Source organism: Acanthopagrus latus, chromosome 6, assembly GCF_904848185.1.
Source record: "Acanthopagrus latus isolate v.2019 chromosome 6, fAcaLat1.1, whole genome shotgun sequence".
NCBI classification, from domain to species: domain Eukaryota; kingdom Metazoa; phylum Chordata; class Actinopteri; order Spariformes; family Sparidae; genus Acanthopagrus; species Acanthopagrus latus.
The window spans coordinates 32,196,756-32,217,590 of record NC_051044.1 but is presented as its reverse complement, the minus strand read 5'-3'; the positions used below and the strand labels follow the sequence as shown (position 1 = coordinate 32,217,590).

The following is a 20,835-nucleotide window of genomic DNA, read 5'->3' as shown; positions in this document are numbered from 1 at the left end:
TGAGGAAGAACTGAAAGCATTCATTGTTCTTCTGTATCTCAGTGGAATAGGCAGTACAAACATGGCTACTGAAGGCTGAGAGTCAGACAAGTCTGAACAGAACTTTAGAAAGCACATCAGATACATGTTGTATGTGAGACGGGGGATTAAGTGTGTGATTCACAGCACTGAGCTCATTAGATATGCACCCAAATGTGATGTTAAGCAAGTCTTGTCCATACTGGTGATTTTTTTACTGTAATACGGTAGTAAACAATAGTGCCAGGCATGCACCTTTGTTTTTAAATGCATAATAACAATAACAATAATAATAATAATAATAATTAGCTTTCATGTTTGCTTATTGTTTGATTTTCCCTCAGCACAGCTCGTCAACACAGCAACATTCAGCAGCAAACTCTCATGTCCAGGATATTCACATTTCAGAGACACTTAAAACCTACATGCAATATAAATCAGCAATTTCAAGAAAGTAATTTTCAGTTGCTTTGTCATGCGGAAACAAGGTGTATCAGTTCAGCCCACTGTATCAGGCCAACCCTCCCACTACAGGCTGCAGTCCCTCCCACTCTCACCAGTTTGTGTTTGGCGTCTGTCAGGTGCGTCTCCTCGTAGCTGTCATCATGGGCTGTCCAGCTGTAGGACACCAGGAAGTGGAGGATGGGTGGGTGGTAGGTGACCTCTGGAAGAGCCCAGCGCACCACCAGAGCGCTGCTGTTCACGTGCTGCACCTTCATGTTGATGGGAGCGCTGCTGCATACTGCAATACAGGAAAGAGTGGACAGAAAGGAAAGAAGGGAAGACGTTAGACAAAATAGAAAGAGGACAGTAAATATGTAAAATGGAAGAATGGAGGTCAGATTAAAAAAAAAAAAAAATGGCACAGAGGGGGTAGAAGAGCAAGTATGAAAGGATAGACATGAAAACAACGACAAAGGAAAAGGATGGAGGAGAGAGAGATAGGAAGGAAAAGAAAGAGGGATGCAAATACACATAAATATGAAATAGAACAGAAGAAATAAATGAGGCGAGAATTGGTAGGAAAGAAGAAAAAAGTAGGAAAGGAAAGGAAGCAGTAAGGTGGAGGGAGGAATCAAAGCAATCAAGGAAAGAAAGTGGAAGGAGGAATAGTGATCAAGGATTAGGGGGGATCGGAGGCAGCAGAAGGAAGGAAAACAGTAGGATGAAATATAAACAGGAAGGGTGGAGGAAGGAAATAATGGGGGGAGAAATAAAAAAAAAAAACAAATAATACCAGATGAAAAAAGTAGGGATGACAGAGGAAGAAAGGTCACAATGAAAGAATGAACAAGAAAGGAAGAAATAAAGGAAGCAAATAGGGATGGAGGATAGATATGAATGAGGAATGAATGAAGCAATGGGATTAAAAGGGAGAAAGACACAAAAAGTTTAATGACAGAATACATCGGCTCACTTTATCTTTCAAATACACTCAGAGAGAGACTGAATGAAAGAAAGAGAGAGACAGTGTTGTGTGAGCGTGAGGTGTTTTTGTGATGTGATATTAATATTTCGAACGTGCACACACGCACACACACGCACACACACACAGAGACACACACACACACGGTTTGTCTAAAGGGTCCAATAACACATGTTCACATATCGTCTTCAGGCAAACTGCAGCCACCCTGAGAGATATGAAGACAAACACATAAACGTTACACTGCACACTCTGGCATACTAATCCTCAATTCATTCTTAGAGGACCAGCTCTGACCAGCCACTAGATGTCTCTGGTTGACCAGTGAGAATTTCTGCTCAGCTGGGACACACCATAGATGGAGTATTAGATTTCAAATACTGAGTATTTAGTCATTTACTTATGATAATTTATAACAATGTAATAATAATCATAATCATCATCATCAGTTTTTATTTGCTGTTGACACTGTTCATGCAAAACAAATGAAGACATCAGGATCCATGTTGATGTCTTGATAAGTTCAGTCTAACAGACGGTTGTTATATGCAACAGTTACTGCTTATACAATGTGTTAGGATAAATCTGCCTATTTATTACATTTAGTTCCTTTTCCTCGTCAGCCACAAACTGTCGCAAAAAAAATAAATAAAATAAAATAAAAATGCACAATTGGTTTTGCCTCAATAAATTTATATTTATCAATCATCAGGTCTTTGGTAGGAAAATATATTTGAAAACATTATTTTATATTTTCAAAAACTATCTTAGTTTTTTGTTTTTAACTGAAACCTAGCCTGTAAACTTAGTTAGACTAGGGTAACAGTGCAGCTGTTCACACTGTTCCTGCTGCTCGAGTCCTAATAAGAACCAAAAAAGTAGATCACATAACTCCAGTTGTTAGATCTTTACACTGATTTCCTGTCAGTCAAAGAATAGATTTCAGTTCCCGCTGCTGGTTTTAAAAGCATTGAATGGTCAGGTCAGGCCAAAATATATTTTTGATCTGCTGCCACATTGTGAACCACCCAGAGCTCTGAGATCATCAGGTACAGGTCTGCTTTCAACATGGAGAGGCAGTGTTCCGTTATTACCACACATCCACACATCTGGAACAAACTCCCTGCAAACTGTAACTCCAACTCTCACCTCTTTTAAACCAAGACTGGAGACCTTTCTGTTTGACACTGCACTGTGACTTTTATTCTTCAGTCTTGTCTCTTTTAAACCTTTTCCATTTTAACTCATTTATTTCTTGTTTCAATGCTTTGTTTCCTATATGTATTTTAACACCATTTAATGTAATCTGTATGCCCTTGTAGAGCACTTTGAGTTGCCTGGAGTCTGAATTGCACTGTACAAATAAACTTGCCATGCCTTACTGAAGGAACATTCTTGTGATCACAACCTGCCTGAGTGGCGGTTGCGCTTGGCAGAATGTCTTGCTTTTCATTTCGGCGGCCATGTGAACAGGTTACAGTAGACACAGCCAGCACCAGAGCAACTTGCGGGCTTACAGATTTGGAGTCTTGTCTACTTTTCATCTTTGCCATTTTTTATTGCAATGCCTGAGTCTGTCTTCGAAGGTTCATGTAATAGTCATTTTACAACACCAGGGCTGTCGAACAAAATGTGAGTTGCAGACTTATGCTACAAAAGGAAAAAAAAAAAAAAACTAACATTTTTGTACAGTGGAGAGCAAAGAATGTCCAACTGTCTGAATCGGTCCTCAGAGGTTTTTCAGAGGCACACTTCAAATCAAGGGTTATGAGAACTCTGTCATTTCAAGGTATATTGGTCATTTTCTTTATAAAGACAAAACAACTGGTACTAGTTTGCTGATGTCTTGGTTGCTAACTAGCTAGCTGGCTATTGTTATATTAGGAAATGGGAACAAACAACAATCTTGCAGCGTGGTGCAAAGACATCAAACATCATCACAAACATCTACCTCTCAATCTCAGCAAAATGTCACAAGCCATTAGCACAATCAGAGCTATAATAAATAATCATCAGTAATGTGTATCGATGACTAGGTGAGTAAAGACAAGTAGAACAGTCTGGCAAGTTCAGAAAATGACATCATTGCACTATAATGCTGCCTTCAGGAAAAGACAACACCTATGCTATATAACAGTTTCCCAAATCTCAAGCGGGACACAGTCTCAGCAATCACTAATGATAGACACTACATGTATTGCTGAGGCCTGCTTTGTGCTAAAAGAAAGAGACGCTTTCCTTTTTCAGTATGCACACATTGAGGTCAATTAAGAAATTCCCAGTTGGCTGTAGAAGAACTTGACCATCCAACACCTCTGGGATGAACTTGAATGAACAAATCACTCTGTGCCAGCTTTTATCGCGTAACATCAGTGATTTTGGCTGAATGAAAGCTAATCTGATGCAAATCTGGCACACAGCTCTCCAACAAGAGCAGAGGCTGTCAAATTGCCGATTAACGTTGGAGTGAGACTAACAATCACACAAGTGACGAATGAAAGGATGGCCACATAATTGGTCAGTATATCTGTAGAGGAACTGACGTTAGGCAGCAATTCATTGTACTGCTCACCGCTGGAAAAGAGGGAGTAGCGTATTACCATCAACCAATGCACATAATGATTATTCCAAACACTGTATCATATTATGCAAATGTGTGAGGTAATTCGACGATGAACATGGGCTGATTGAGAATAGAGCTCACGTGCCTGGTGGAACCAAATTGATTAACTTGCTCATAAAGAGCTGCAGTGAAGTTTTTCTATTCATAACCTGCAGTCGCGCCCCATGTGGCTTAGCATTACTAAAGCCATTAGTCACACGCACACAAAAGCACACACGTTCACAAAGTAGGACACACACGTACACAGACATCATCTGGAAGTCAAGCAGTGAATGACCTCTATGCAGGGAAAACATATTTAACAGATTATATCAACCTGGGCTCAGTCAGCCATGCCCTATGTGGTTGTGGTTGTGTAGGTTGCAAACACCACTGTCACTGCAGTCCTAAAAGCATGTGCTTTCACAGTGCACATTTCAGTTTTAAAAACACTGCTTGTGTCCCGCACACTGCAACAGTGGCACTGAACTGTATAATCAAAATGAACTACCATGCTTGCTTGTAACCCTCCTTGCATGTTTTGATGTTGCCCCAGTGAATGGACCTGGGCTGTAAAAGCAAGGCATTGCAAGTTTCATGTCCATCATGTGGCCCAAAAACCATTCCTGCCAGAAAGAAAAGCTGTAAGATGGTAAATTAATTTCTTCTGAGCATAAGAACCCAAGATGACTCTTTTTTTGTAAGAACCCAACATGCTGGGTTCTTTTGATTAATTATTAATTGTTTAATTTCAGTAGATCAGCCCGTAATCATTTAATGTCCTGCAAACAGGGACATTTTTGATGTAAGTATGTATGTATATTTAACATGTGTTCCATCCATGCTCTTAAAGCACGGATCACAAACTCAAACAAACTCAGGGCCACTGCAGGTATTTTCATCTCGTAGGAGGGCCCCTCAAAGTACTACAAGAAAATCCAAAAAAATTCTGAAATTTAACCTTTTATTTTGATTATGCATAGAATAATACAACACTGCAAACTGCAGTTTGTATACATTTTCATATAATTTGTTTTTTTTTTTTACAGTTATTGCTTTCTTTTTTGTGCATTTTATTTCTCTATTCTAAAATAACTTACTGAAACCTTCTACTGAACTAACAAATGAAATACATTTCTACTTTATTTCTTGCCAGACACCTGGCAGCACTTCTGCTTATGTGGCTCAGGGGTCAGCAGTTTGAGACCCCTTTTGTAAAGGGTATATTTTCAGCTAAGTCATTTTACAGGTCTTTAGGTAATCTGTTATTGAGACATCCTTGGACTTATTGTTATATTATGTATATTATGCATATTTATGTCATGTTTAAAGGAGCTGGGCTGACAGTTTTCCCCCTGAGTTTCTGCTATGGCATTCTAAACAATCTCTCATTTGCAGATTCACTTATTATTCATCTTGTAGAAACCAGCGAGAGAAAGCTCAATTTGCGTATCCAAATTAAAACATTTCACCCTTCTCATCCTGAAGGGAATCAGAATTGGTATTTGTGACCCTTTAATCAGGAAGGTAATGTTGTTTTAATTTGCACATGAATCTGATTCTAAATTTAATGGGGGGGGGGGGATTACATATAGAGTTAGACACTTAGTAGTATTTCAAAGGTTTGTAACTATGATCTGTCAATTAACTTCCAGCTAGCAGCTACACCTTGACACATTTAAAGCCAATATGAGTTGAACTATATAAGAGAGTTACTGTGTGCAGCTACCAGGCTGTAGTCACGGTGTTTTGGCATGAGAATTGTTTGGGCAGAGTGAAAATGTGAGACTGAAGGTGAAACTGCCAGTAAAATGTGAAACCCTGATTATTCCTGTAGGTGAGTGCTTTGTGCTAACTGGGTTAGCTTGGCTCAGTGGCTGTGTGTTTGTGCTATTTGGTCAGCAGCTGAATGACGTCTGTCACTATTGCTGCTGCTCACTCACTTGGTCTTCTTCGCAGCTGCTTTGTGCTTAAGGCTACTGAGTTAGCTAGCCGCTGAATAACAGGTTGACAGTGGATTGTCAATGCTGCTAGTAGACAGTGCTGCAACATAGAGTTAGCCAAAAGTCTTCAAAGTCATCCTCAAAAAGAACTGAAAATGACACACATACATGAAACAGATCATCTTAATCAAAGTGAGATATCTATTAAGTATATTTCCCAAAATGTGTGCATGTCTCTCTGCATGCATTCCTTTATCACAAAATTGTTACAACTCATATTACCATTGTGTAAGGGAAAGGTTTTCTGTAGCCCCAAGTGTCTGGCAGAGTGATGAAGAGACCCTCTTAAGGCTTTCATCAAAGATAAGAGGGCCAACACACACAGACACACACACACACACACACACACACACACACACACACACACACACACACAGAGGAGAGGTCCAGATGGCAGTGAGTGATGGAGGCTTGGACCCAATCACACAGAAGAGAACATGGGTAGGGGGAGGTCTGACACAGGTAAAACCCACAGAGGACAACTCTCTCTCCCTCTCTTTCACTCTCTCTCATAACTCTCTAAGAAGCCATTTGTAGGAGGAAAGGACATCTTTGGTCCTGTAGCATGCTGACCACAGTTGATCGATGACCAGGTCTTGATTGTGGGCTGTTCTGCAGGGTATTGCACTGGGAGGGATTGGGTGGTAACAACATTTACAAGCTGGTGCCAAATCCTGCCTTACACTTTTATTAGTTGTGTGCAGTTAAACATTCATGAGCAGCATGATAACAGCATGACTTCTGGTGCCAACTAATAGTCACATGTGACAGGAAGATGTCCTTGGATGTGAAAAATGATATGCTGTTATGTGTGTAATTTCACTCTCTGCAGTCCATCTCATTTGTGTGCTCTTCATTTTCAACACTGTGTATTGTTTTATAACAGGCAACCACTCGGTGGCATGAAGGACTGTAAATTAAGTAGCACTTAGAACTGCACTTGTATTGCTCAAGCCACTTGATACAATACTCATATCTTTTTTCAAAGCTGTTATTGGTGCCCCTTTAAATATTATGCAGAGACATCATTCAGCTCTTGGACATCTCGACCTTGGCTTTAAACAAAATAGACACAAAGAAGTGTGCATAGAGCTGAAGAATGAGTACATTCAGATTGCAGCGTAGTTTCACTACTTATTTTAGTAAATGGCAATTCTAAACTATGCAAATGAGCTTGGATCAAACACTTGAAACCTGAATCACATTAATAATGTATCACTTAAATAAAAAAAAATGGAAACAAATATCTGACAGTAATGTGAATTTATGACAAGTTAAAGGCCAAATCCAGTATTTTTGAAGTCATTTACTGACAATGCTGTTTAGCCACACTGCAAATTATTTGTTTGACAAATACTGTATGACTATAGAGAAGCAGCATGTTAAACCAGAGTTTAATGAAAGAAACAAAAGCTCACCACTGTGTTTGTGAATGTATGTTTTTCATGGCCACATAAGGTGGCAGCAATCTATAGAAACAGCACAGTACTTTGTGTATTTTTGTCCTCTACTAAAATAAAGTAAAAAATATATTGTTGTATACCAGCTAAAATGTATGTTTCTTGCTGTTTTGGCAATATATTTATATTTCAAGGTGTAAAGCACTAAAGGATCAGTTCAGCATTTGGCAAAATACATTTGCCGACTAAGCCTGTAAAGACAACACAGTGTAGTTTTGCAGGAGGCTGAGGCTGCCTTCCTGAAGTCACTTAAGGAAGCTGCTTCTCCTAGTCAAAAAAAAACCCATAGTTACTTATTCTAACACTTTACACTTTATTTACCTTTTGGCAGAGTGAGGATCCTTTTCCTCAAATTAGGTTGAAATATTCCCTTAATAAAGTATCCAATCATGAGTACCATGCAATTTGATTTGAGCCTCTTGAGCAGAGGAGATGTTAATTTACTTTGCAAACATAACTGAAGGAAATCATGAGCCAATATGAAATACGTCTTTTGAGTAGACGTAGAGTGACCCATAAGTCTCTATAACCATATTCACAGTGCATTACTGATTAGGAGATTGGTTCATCTCGTCCATCTGCCACCAGGGAATCTACTCATGAACCAGTTTTTCTTTTCTTTTTAATCTAATACCTCCCCCTGTTTGAGCGCTTAATCTGGCACTTAAAACCAACTGTGCATGCAAGTGCAGAGGATGGATTTATGATTCACTTCTGCATGTGAGTTGAGTTAACTCGTTCCTTTTTAAGAGTTGTTCACCAAAAAATATATATTTGCAAATCTGACATCACTACAGTGCATTACTATGTCAAGATTGCAGACTGTGCCAGGTATGCATGAGGGTTTATGACCATGCTCGGAAAAACACATAATGCTTACTGATGCATTGTATGACTCATAAACGGTACGAATGTAATGTGCCATAAAGTGTAAGTGCAGGCATATTATGAAGTTAAGCTTTCATTATCAGCAATCTTACTTGACGTGTTGTCTAAGATCAATAATTGTCTTCTTCTGATTTCTGGCTCCATTAGAGGATGTGCAACATGACTTACATAATTTATGAGGATGTATAATTTATTTATTTAACAGCAGACATTACTAACTAACTTACTCCAACATCCGCACTTAAAATGCTGGACAAATTCATATAGGGGACTTGCAGCAGAAGTTTACAATTTATTTCATAACATTCCTTTTCAGACAACCTCGGACAGACATGCAATGAGATACTTGTGCATGCAAGTCATTATGCTTTTATATTTCTAATTTCTAATTGTGCAAAGAATGCACTCTTTAGACAAAATTGATCTAATAGTTCATTAAATGTGGTAGATTATATATATCTATATATATATTTCATATTTTGATTTCCCCCTGGTCAAACTGCAAAACTTCCTCTGATAGAACAGGAGGTTGACGGGGCAATTTGCTTATGATAAAGTGATTCATTTCTTTGAAGAAAGAAGTGGAGGATCATATTGTTAAACAGGAAGCAAAGACTTTGTGAACAAAAACAAATCATCCTGAACAAAATCACCTAGCATCCCTTTTGTCAGCGGAGGAGTTTGGCTTTGTTATGATTCAGCTTCTTTTTTAAAATCACAGTTGAACCCTATCGTTGCACCTTTCACGCTTCGACGTTGACTCAGACCAATTATAATCATATATTGGAATAAACTGACAAAAATGTTTTGTCAGACGTAAAGACTGATATCAGTTCAGTCTCAGGCCAGTACAGATATGGGTCCAGGCAGCGTTTAGTCTAGCTTTGCAAAAATAATGGAAAGGGGGAAACAAACCTAATCTTGTCTAAAATTAATAAAACATACATCCTACATTTTGTGAAGTATAAGTGAAAATTGGAACTTCCAGGTTGTGTTCCAAAAGTAAGAAAACCTCATTCAAAATCAAATCAATCTACTGAAATGATCAAATGTAGTAATGCAAATTGTTAACTCTTACTTTGCGCAATAGTATATTGTTAATCAGGTCTTGCTAAGGATTGTCTAATATTATTATTCAGGTTCTTAGACCTTGATTGTTTTAAAGCTGGTGCAGACGTTACTGTAATAAAACAGGGCAGGATGGGCTCCGATCTTTTGACAGTTTTAGGACAGCGATTTACAGTAAAATGTTGAGAATTAGGAATCAGAATAAAGCACTGGTGGATATCATAGAAACCAAAAGTTAGGGGATGTTCCTTGAGTTATGATTGGGCCTTTTGGTGTGGCTGTGTGATTTTTGTACTTCTGTGATTTCAGAGGTGCTCTGCAGAGGCTGGATGTGGCTTCCCTTCATGGCTGGAGCTGCCTCCTCTCTCGCCTGCAGCACATTTGATCGTCAGCTCCTGCCTCACACACCTGCAGCTCATCTAATCACAGGCTTAAATACTTTGGTCTGCGCTCCATTCACTGCCAGATTGTTCTCGTCTCCGCAACATGGTAGATGGTTGACTTACATGTATCACTCTCAGTGACGCTTTGCCTGCCTGTATTATTGCTCTTTCTTCATTCTAACCTTGGTTCTCCTTGGCTTCCTCTGTGTTGGTTTTTCTCTGAGCCCTAGCTCCACAAGCCTGCCACAAGCCTCGACTCGACTCCACCTTTGACCATCCGTGCCTCATTCCACCAGCGTCTCCTCTCGAACCACAGCCGACATCGCATGGAGTCTCACGATCACGCCAGCTGACCACCAGCCTGAGCCTACATGTGTCTGCCCCTCCTGGAAGAGCAAGAGACCACTACCTCTTGCACCCCACTTGAGTTTGTTTAGTAAATTCCTTTAAACCTTTTCCGGTGTAGTTGTCTGCTTTTGGGTCCTGCTACAAACACCCACTAATGGTCACACCTTGACTTCTGCCTAGTTGGTTTTAAAAAAAAAAAGAAAAAATGCGTAGGCCTAGTTATTTGTATGCTTGCATACAACATGTTTAAGTCATGAAGGGTTCCAATACTGACAGTATTGCTCTGTTTATTTATTTATTTATTTATTTTTTTTTTTTAAAGAAAAGAGCCTGATGAATCAAGTACAAGGAACAACTAGCCTGAAAACTCTATAACCTACGTGTGTGTTTTGGTTTTTTTTTGTTTTGTTTTTTCTGCCTCATCACTGCTTTGTTTTAAAGATGTAAATCAGAGAGCTGTACTAACTAACGAGATACTGTTTAGCGATATTTCAAAAGTCACCAAGAAAAATCAATGGGAGACTTCAAAGCTGAGTGCAGTAACGTTTTATTGCCGGCAGTAAAATATGATGACACAAACAAAAGCCAGTGGAAAAAATGATCCAACTTTGAATACAGAATGCTCTCATATTTACTAAAACAGGGCGGTGGGCCCCATGGCTCATCCAATCACTGCTCTTCTTTGTCTCTTTGAATTTTGCAGACTCCGGTATTTTTCTTGCATAAGGCAAATTACATGAGCCCTTATCTGAGCGAATATGCATCAGGACTGTCTCCTTACCAGTGTTTGCAGTGTTCTTATCAGGACATGCTTTTATCGTACCTTAGATCTGAAGATGGCATTGATCCAAATACTCGTAAATGCTCTGCAGTTGTGGCACTGAGCCTTATATGAACTCTTCTCCGACTGCATTTTGGTTCCTTCTTGAATCGTGGTTACATTTCACACTCAGGTTTTACAATACAGTGTTTCAACTGATGGATGCTCATTCAATCAACTGGTGTGGAATGACATATATTTTTTTTTAAACCATCTACCATGATCTCTTCACACATGACTGTCACTTAAAAACAGCAGTTATTATCAATGACACTTATTGTGGTTATATTAGAGAGTTGGTTCTTTGTGTTTTTGATGGAGCTAAGTCAATCCCCAGCCTCTAGTCAATGTGTTAATGTAGGTTAACCACATGGAGATTAAACTAATATTGGTCCGTATTTGCTAGAAGAAGGGCAAGAAGGAGGTTCTTCCCTTAATGTCGTGAAGGACTTTATGGGTGTTTTCAAAGCTATGTCCCCCTCTCTGTAGGTATACAGTTGTGGTCAAAGTTTCCATCCACTTGTACAGAACATTTATATCATGGCAGTCTTGTGTTTCAATGATTTCTACAGCTCATGTTTCTATGATAGAATGAGCAGAACATGTAAACTACTTTGTCATAGAAACATTCATGCAGTTTGGTTCAGTAATTTATTTAAGATACATCTTCTGAAAATGTGACCAAATCTGCTGGATCAAAGATACACGTACAGTAATTCTAATATTTGGTTAAATATCCCTTCGCCTCACATAGCAGTTTTTAATATCGGATATCTGTGTTCTTGGGTTGAAGGCCTCACCTTCTCTTCCCCTGACATATTGCTGCTCATTGTGACAAAGCAAGTTAGTTTTTGTTTCATGTGGCCACAGAGTTTTCTTCCAGAAGGTTTTTTTCTTTGTCCATGTGATCAGCAGCAAACTTCAGTTGAGCTGTAAGGTGCCCCGTCTGGATCAAGGACTTCTTTCTTGTACAGCAGCCCCTCAGCTCATGTTGATGTCAAACGCACCTGACTGCGGACACTGACACCTGTCTTCCAGCAGCTTCTAATTCATTGCAGACTAACTCTTTGGTAGTTTGTCGTCGACTCTTGACCATCCTGACCAGTGTTCTCTCAGCAACAGGTGATAGTGTTTTCTAAGTGTGCCATGCACTTTATGTCTACAAACAGTTGTTGGTGCAGTTGATCTTGGGACCTGTAACTGCTTTGACATGGATGCAAGTGACTTTCCTGACTTGTTCAAATCAATAATGTTTTCAGCGTGACTACATGCATCTGTCAATCAGCCTCACTAAATCTGACCAGAGACCCAAAAATTATTGAGGCATCAATGAATCAATCATCAGCAGCGGAAGGGCTTTCAGGCCAAGCCAAGAATAAATTAGTGTTGCGGCGGTGGGGGGCTGGTGTAATTTAACTGCTGCTGTACAGGTAAGTTATGAACAACTTGCTAAAATACCACCTGGGTGTGTTGTTTGTATGTTCTGTATGTAGTCAGGTGTGGAAGTGGAGAATGGTATATATTCCTGGTAAACACTCACATTTATGCACAGACTTCCATCGTTGGCCCACTCAGCTGTAGCTATGGTAGCATGTTGCAGAGGGTGTGTAGGAGGCATGTGGTCTGTATGTCTCTTTATCTGTCTGTTGTTTTTCAGCTCTAATCCTCTTTGTCTTTTTTCCAAGCCATCCTTTCCCTCCTCCTCCTCCTCCCCCCTCTTCTGCATTTCCTTTGCCAGCCTTATAGATCTGCTTACAGCACACATGTCCCACTGCAGCGCTCAAGGACATAGTGCACGAGTGTGCAGCACACTGTGCCAGGATAACACTCACATACAGTATACAGAGTGTGAGTAGGTTTGTGTATTTGTGTGTGCATCTAGGCGATGCAGCTCTCCCATAATCAACCATATGGAAGTGTGTATGAAGGAAGGGAGGGGACGAATCCTGCTAGGACCGTTGACACAGCACAGATGCTAAGCCACACATGAAAACTTACTATAAACAGAGAAACACAGGCACACACACACTGCACATTGTGTGGTGCTCTTTGCGTGGTGTTGAGGCACGTGTGTGAGGGTGGCTGGTGTGCCTCCCACTGCCTTATGCTAGGGGAGTTACCCAGCTCACTGGTGAAATGACAGAGAGCTAGAACAGACCACACACACACACACACACACACACACACACACACACAAAGAAAAGACAATCTGTCTCCTATGGCTATATGAGCAACAATGAATATCCCTCGTTTATTAACATAAAGAAATCTCCCCATCCAGGAAAGATGTGAGAATATCAAAGTAGTTTAGGGGGAAAAGAGGGGAAGCTTTAAGAATGCTATACTGTAGATCAGAGATGGCTCTGAACACTAACCCCTTGATTCCACTGGGCCCATCTCTGTTACCTGACGGGTGTGCCACTGTTTTGTTCCATCCTAAGCTTCAGATCCCACTGCAGTGTTTCAGAGGCGGAGCATCATGCCTGTCTGATGTTTATTTGATCAGATTGTGTGTATTCATCATTTCTCCTTGGTTTTTGTGCTTCTACTGTGTAGTAGGCTATGTAACTAAATTATCAGGTAGTCTAGTTTAAGTGTGTTTATTGATAATGTTTCCAACTTTGCAGTGCTGTGAAGGCAGAGTTGGCACTGGGTATTTTATTTTGAAAACCGACAGATGCACTATGCTGTCCACTGTCTAACTTCCAGTCTGGCTCAATTTGTTGCCTCTTCCATCATAAATTGACTCGCTGGGTACTCTCCAAAGCGGATAGCCTTGTCTGGGACACTGCTGAAATGTGCCGTGGTGCAGCTGCTGGAAACAAGACCATAGTCTAGAATGACCACACTTAGCTCCAGCCAATCATAGCCATAACAAGCCTGAGGCGGGCCCGGCGGAAACTGGGGATTAGAAATTGTCTTAATGGCTGATTGTCTTAATGGTTTTTCAGTCACAAATGTAATTGGAATGTTCTAGCCTATGGTATTTGGAGTAGGAGTACAATAAGTGGGATTTCTCAGTTTTGCTTCTATTTCCTTCAGTTCAACACTTACAAAGTATCAGTTCATTCAGGTAAGACTTTCTGAATGAATGACTTTGCACATCAAATGTGACCTAAGAGTCTTTGGTGATTAGGTCTCATTGTGACATTTATTGTGTTTTAAAGGGTGAAGCCATGAGTAAGCACAGGAAACAACCCCAATAGAGAACTGTGAATGAATGAGCATTAAGAAAGTCTTCCTAATTGAAGTTCTGCTGAGTCTCATTATGATTATGGTCATTATTATAAAGAACATATGATATATTTATGAGAAGCAGCAGTATTTATCATTTTCAACAATTTTGGTTTGAATGTTTCCTCATCTGTGGTGGCTTTTGGCATCGATGTGTGGTGTTTGAGGTGATACGAAAAAATGTGCTCCAACCTTTAGAAGCCTCTGTGCCATATGGCCCGCTGCTGCTGTCAGTCAGGTCAGGCAGCCAGGCATCTCTGACTGCTGATTTGAAGACATGGCGGTTGTCCAAGCTCTGGATGGGCCTAAAGTTGCTGCGCAGATATTCCACCGACTTAACATGGTCCTGCTGCTCTGTGGTGAAGATCGAGTAGAAAGCCTCCAACTGGTGGTGGAGGGTAAGCATGGCAGAGACACAGGAATGGAGAAAGAAGAGTACAGACAAAAAGAGTTAGTGCTGGGCAGACTTCACATCCTGTGGTGATTTTGAGATGGTGATTTTAACATCATCAAAAAAAAAACTGTTAGAGCAACTTGAGCTCACTCCGAAAATACACAATGTGAAAATGCAATGCAGACATCCAACTGAAATACAAAATGATAAAGGATGAAATTTTAATGATCCCCACGAGGAAACTGGGTCACTCCTGCAGCAAAACAAAGACTTCACATAAAACATAGAATTCAAAGCAGAATATTGGAAAAACATGAATAATAACCCCAACATACGACATATTCAATAGAAAATGTATACGTGAAAATTAAGACTGGGACACTTTTTCAAATCGTAAAGACATCATTAAAATGAGTCCAAGCTATATAAAACAAAACAGGCATACAGTACATGACACTGCATGGAGTTCAATGAAAGCAATAATGATATCACACATGTTCATATGTAACAATCAACAAACAAAAGTCATAATTGGTTATGACAGACAGTAAAGTACTGTTCTAATTAGATAACTCAGAACATTCTAACAAATTTCAGGCTTTAAACCAAATAATTAGCTCACAGGAAAGATAATAATTCAACTTCCTGATCCAAATCTGAAGGTTTCAATCTAAGAAGTATCTTGCTAGAGGAGATGTTGCCGTCTGTCAACTGCCAACCCCCCCACTCATCTACCCATCTCTCATTCCCAACCAGTTGGGGGAATACTACAAAAACATAACTCTCAGTAAGTATGGGTCTTGGGCCCTGCATCTCTTCTCTGAAGTGCTGTGAAGTTGCATGAAGCAATCATAGATGTGCTCATAACAGAACTAAAATTTGAGTTGGCCAACTCATGGAGATAGTCAGTCAGTGCTTTGATGCTTTGAATACATTGAACTAGTGAGTTACAAGTAATGTTGCCATATTATTTGCATGAACTATTTGGAAAGCCGTTGCAAAGGAAGCCAAAAAATCATGAACCAATCAGCAGTCTAGATGTGGTAAATCTAGTTGGCAAACTCATGCCAGACATGTGATGAATGATGAATAAGAAATATCTATAGTATACTGGTGTAATTATGGGAGCCAGCAGTGGCACAAGGTTACTTCAAGTAATTTTAAAAGCAGCTTATTCTCAGCAACAGCTCACCTTTGGTTTACTGGGAAAGAACACTCCTGTAAGACCTGGTTTTATTTGGCTCAGCACTGAATTGTGTTTGGGAAACCACTGGACAGACTGACCTCGCTCCAAGAAGCAAATCAAAGAGTGAACAGGTATTGATGTCACAGCCTGTGTCATTGTTGACAACACTAAAGAAGAAATGAAGAGGAAATTTATACTGGCTGCTGTGATTGGTGAAACTTAACATGTGACACAGTGAAACTGTTCCCAAAGTTTATTTCAATATGAATTTAGTTGCCTTGCTATCATGCTGTGAACATTTTGTACTTCTTTGGGCGATGTTGAAGTTGGCCTCTTCCTGCATGTTGCCATTTGTCAAATACGTGCTGGGTGGCAAGACGTGCGACCAGACATGGATTTACACTGTGTGATGGAAGTGTCATCTTTCTGTCTGTGCTGGCAGATGGATACTCTGTACAATGTGTTTGGAAGGAATGCACACAGCCAAACAGCTTGTGTGCAGGGGGGGCATCTCTCTGAGTGAGGAGATGCCTGAAAATAGCTAATTCTCCCTGTGACTCTGTGGATACAAAACAAATCAGGTGATCTGCAATATAAAAACAGCAACTAAACAACAGCAAAATTCTAAAATGTAACGAGATTGTCCTTTACTAATGATTTACTTATGCACCCCAACCTACTTTAACTATTCTTGTGGAATAACCTTCACCACCTGTTAACCAACAACATCCCAAAAAAGAACTAACCACAGACCAAAGCAGAGAACTGAAAAAGGTGCATCTTGATAACCCTCAGCAGCTGCAGAGGTTTAGGGTAGTGAAAGCTTCTCATTATAATTCAAACACTGCTTAGAATCATCTGAACGCCATGAATATCCAATACACCAAGTGTTACAGTAATGTGGACAGTAGGTGTTTGGAAATATTGCTCTGGAACAAAGTATGATTCATGGATAAAGTGACAATCATCTCTATCCTGAGGCCTCACCCTTTGTGAGGGAAAAACAATAGCAGATGAGGAAGTCAGCCAGTGTTTTGTCATGAGCAGAATATGATTCCGGCAAACCCAAATCCCAAACCCCCAACGGCTGCAAAACAAATGTAAAACGGCCATAAAACAACAGCCTGCCAGCTTTGGTGACCAGCTTTAGGGGTGACTTTTCTGAGATGATGAAAGTCAAATCTGAGCATTGAAGCAAAGGATTAATAAGAAAAAAAACCCTAGTCTGACTCTACTGTTCACTGAGCTGTAATAAACCCTCAGGGTTTAGGCCGGACAAAGACTGAGGAGGGAGGTAACACTGCATGATGAGAGAATAAACACAGATCCATACACAGCTCTTTAGCCGACTCCTTTGTGTTACTTTTACGTTGCATTCTAAGAATAGCTTTGTTGTGAACTGCTGATTTATCTTTTGGTTTTGCCCATTTTACTTCTTCTGTCCTACTTCAGCAGATTACATTTCCCATCAAGCCTCTGTCATGCTCTGCAAACAGGAAAACAGGCGGGGATTATTTTACTTCTTCAACTGAAGGGGGTGGGGGATGTTGGTACGTTAACTGACCAAGGTTCGGGTTTGGTTCCTGGGTGCAGGTTGTTGTTGTACCAATGCAGCTAAAAAAATTACGGAATATTGTGGAGATGGAGCCCAAATGTGGGCAAATATGTCAATAAGGATTTTCAGGTCTCTTTAGGCTTCTGTTTTTTTGGACCAAAGAGCAGTCACATTAAAGGTGGAGTGAGAAAGACTATACTTCTTCTGTTTTTTTTAACCAAAACTGACTAAAACTAGACTAAAACCTTGAGTTTTCATAGACTAGAACTGGACTAAAACTATCACAGATAGAGATAAAAAGCATTTTAGTCCAAAAGACTAAAACTAAGACTAAATCTAAAATGGCTGCCAAAAACAGCACTGTTCCTGACTTCAGTCAATAGGGCAGCAGGTAGACCACATACGAAGAGAAGGTGGTCATAACGTTTTACTTTGTGATAACACATTTACTGATCATCAGTTCATGAACAAAACATTCTGCTGAAACTCTCTGTTGCTGAGGTGAACTGCTGATTTGAATGGTCATTCTCTGTGGGCTCATCGCTGTTATTTCTTTTTATGGTTTTCCAAAGGCAGGTAAACTCGCTAAAAACAGGTGATTTCCTCCGACTGGCAGGAGATGAGTTTGCCTTTTCATCATGAACGAGCCAGAAAAGAAAGAAGAAGATCATTTACCCTGATCAGACTATATTGTAATGAATTGCTCTGTATTTACAGTGGATTTACAACAGTATCCTACTGTATTTTGTAATAATTTTAAAATACTGTTAAACATTCATCCCTCACATGTAAATTAACAGTTAATGCTCAGTTAACAATAAGAATCTGTAATTTAACAGCATAAAATTAGTATTTTCTGTTAAGCAGTGGAAACATGTGCTAACATCCCTTCTCAAGTCCAGTCATTATCCATCAGCATCTTACTGATGATTATAAGCTTATGTTTCTATTTCGATGACATCACTTCTTTATTGATCAAACTCCTCAAACTACTCATTACAAGTGACAATATGTAATCTCACTGGCTATTCCTGAACTTAATTTTGGACACAGCTCCAGCCTATTATTCCAGCCAGAGAAGTCCATGTGGAGTTCAACAGAGCAGGTAAAGTAAAGTTATGCTTATCTCCCAAAGTCCACTGTTTTGTCTGCATAAATATTGAACTGTTGACATTGCAGATGTTTCATTAGGTCTATTTCAATAGTTCAGGTAGCTAAATAGGGCTAAGTAAAGCAAACTCTGTAGCTAGCTTGAGCTCAATTAGCCACAGGTGTTGCTGACCTTCATAAAGTTTTTCGATTGTAAAATGTATGTGTCAGTATCTTATCATTTATTAATTTAACTTCATTGCACATGACTTTTCCAAAGGTAACCCTCCCTAAACTATAACTAACCACCCCCTCTCCTTTCCGTCTCTTGCTTTTCTCTCCTTTGCACTTTTCGTCCTGTCTTTAACAATTTTCTCTCTCCCTTGAACAGTTTATTGCTCTGGCCCACTTCTCTCCCCTCATTTTTATGTTTCTTTCACTCCCTCCATTAGTATTTCATATTTTTAGATTTTCCCAGAGATGTTGCTAATTTTATTTATTTATTTATTTACAGGCACTCGTCATCGCTGACTGAAGAGACCAGCCAAACGCTGCTGTCAAGTACTCACTATTCGCTCTTTCTTTCTCCCCCTCTTTTCTTTCTCCACATCCACTGTTATTGTTCACAGGCAAACAACTTGTTTGCAAGCTAGACTGTTACACTGTTCTAGATGGTATTTTAATGCAGTGTTACACTGTTCTTGATGCTATTTCAATTCAGTGTCTGAGGTTATGCTCATGAGTTCAGTAAAGCCTCTCACTAATGATTGTATTGTATTTTGTAATACAAATGTTCTCAGTGTTACTAATCTTACAAGGTCTGCTGTACAAATGAGCACTTTGTAATAAACTACAGCAATGTTATGTAATTTATATACTCTTGTGTTCTATACCAGGGTTCTCAAACATATTACTTGAAACTCTGCATCTGATTTTTATTCAAGGCCAGAGGTTAGGAATGATATAAAAACACAATTTAATTAATTCAGTTATGATTATGTCTCTTCATTGAGCCATTATGCATAGAAACCCTATATTGATAAAAATAACAGATTTTGTAACACACTGGCACATATTGTTAAATTACCATAACCCACACTTCTCCTACTGTACTGTGATCCAAAATACAGTAACATACTGTTATATAAATTACGGTAGACAAGCTGTAAAATTACCATAACCCAGTTATCCTACCGTCTTGTGCTGTAATAAAAAAAAAACAACAAAAAAACAGTACTATACTTTTTCAGTGGATGCGCTGTAAAATAACCACAACACCCACCGTTATTCTAGTCATATACTGTAATCCAACAAAAATGGTAATATACTGTAAAAATGAATAACAGTAGTTGCATTGTAAAATAACCGTAAAATACTGGTGTCCCTGCTGCCAGTATTTTACTGTTTTTTTTACAGGGAAATTCTTTACAGTGTGCACCAAAAATATGTCAGATGTGTTTTAAAAAGTTAACCTTATCAATAATTTTCTGAAAAGGACCATTAGACCAGCGCTGATGATAGAAGTAGCTGAGGAGTAAGACACCTCTTTCTGTGCTTAGAGTTGCACATGCACAGTACTGATCAGGCGGCTGGCCAGGATCTGGTACTGACATGAAAGTAACTGACAATGTAACTGTGTAACTGTCTTTCAAACTAAGCAGTGACTGAATGAAATTCAAATGCTGCTTGAACAGAGATGAATGGAAACCTATCAACAAGGCAGTGTCCTTAACTTCAGACATCATAGCATCACACCTGACAACCATCAAGTATTAGCCATCTACCTGGGTCTTGTGTTTTCATCAAAGTTGTTAAACAAATGTGACTGCGGCAGAGTCATTTGAAGTGGAGTGAATGCTGATTGTACCTATTCACATTAAAGACAAGCCAGATGTTAGTGGGTGGTGTCCAGAGTGACAGGAGTATGTGAGCGACACCTTTTATCTTACACACAGTAGTTTGAGCCATTGTTTTCATAATGGACATGTTCAGCTTTAAGGTTGGTTGCCAAGTTAAAACTCTAAGTCAGTACTGCCTGTGCAATGTCCTAAAAAGTTTGCTCAACCAAACAAAGTGTAAAGTGCCGTTTAAGTGTATGCATGAGAGATTAAGAGCATATTTTCTGAGACTGCTTTACACTGTACGGCTTCACTAAGTGTACCGATGTTTGTGTTTTGTTTGTGTGTGTCTGTGTATGTTTGTGTGTGTGTGTGTGAGAGAGAGAGAGAGAGAGAGAGAGAGAGAGAGAGAGAGAGAGAGAGAGAGAGAGAGAGAGACTAATGATTATTTCTTATGGCATGTCTCCGATCTATGGTTCTCCTCACACAGTGGACTGCAGTGGAGAATTCCTTCACTTCTGGA

General features: G+C 39.5%; 1 protein-coding gene across 4 annotated transcripts in view; it reads right to left on the bottom strand.

Annotated features, from left to right (window-relative positions):
• The window catches only part of ptprga (protein tyrosine phosphatase receptor type Ga), a 429,346-nt gene that overhangs the window by 64,934 nt on the left and 343,577 nt on the right, over positions 1-20,835 (bottom strand). For all 4 annotated transcript variants that reach the window (XM_037102522.1, XM_037102523.1, XM_037102525.1 and 1 more), the window contains 2 exons: positions 14,443-14,635; positions 576-760 (listed from right to left, as the gene is read on the bottom strand). In XM_037102522.1, the coding sequence (XP_036958417.1) occupies positions 576-760; positions 14,443-14,635 (378 nt within the window). The remainder of the gene's footprint in view (positions 1-575; positions 761-14,442; positions 14,636-20,835) is intronic.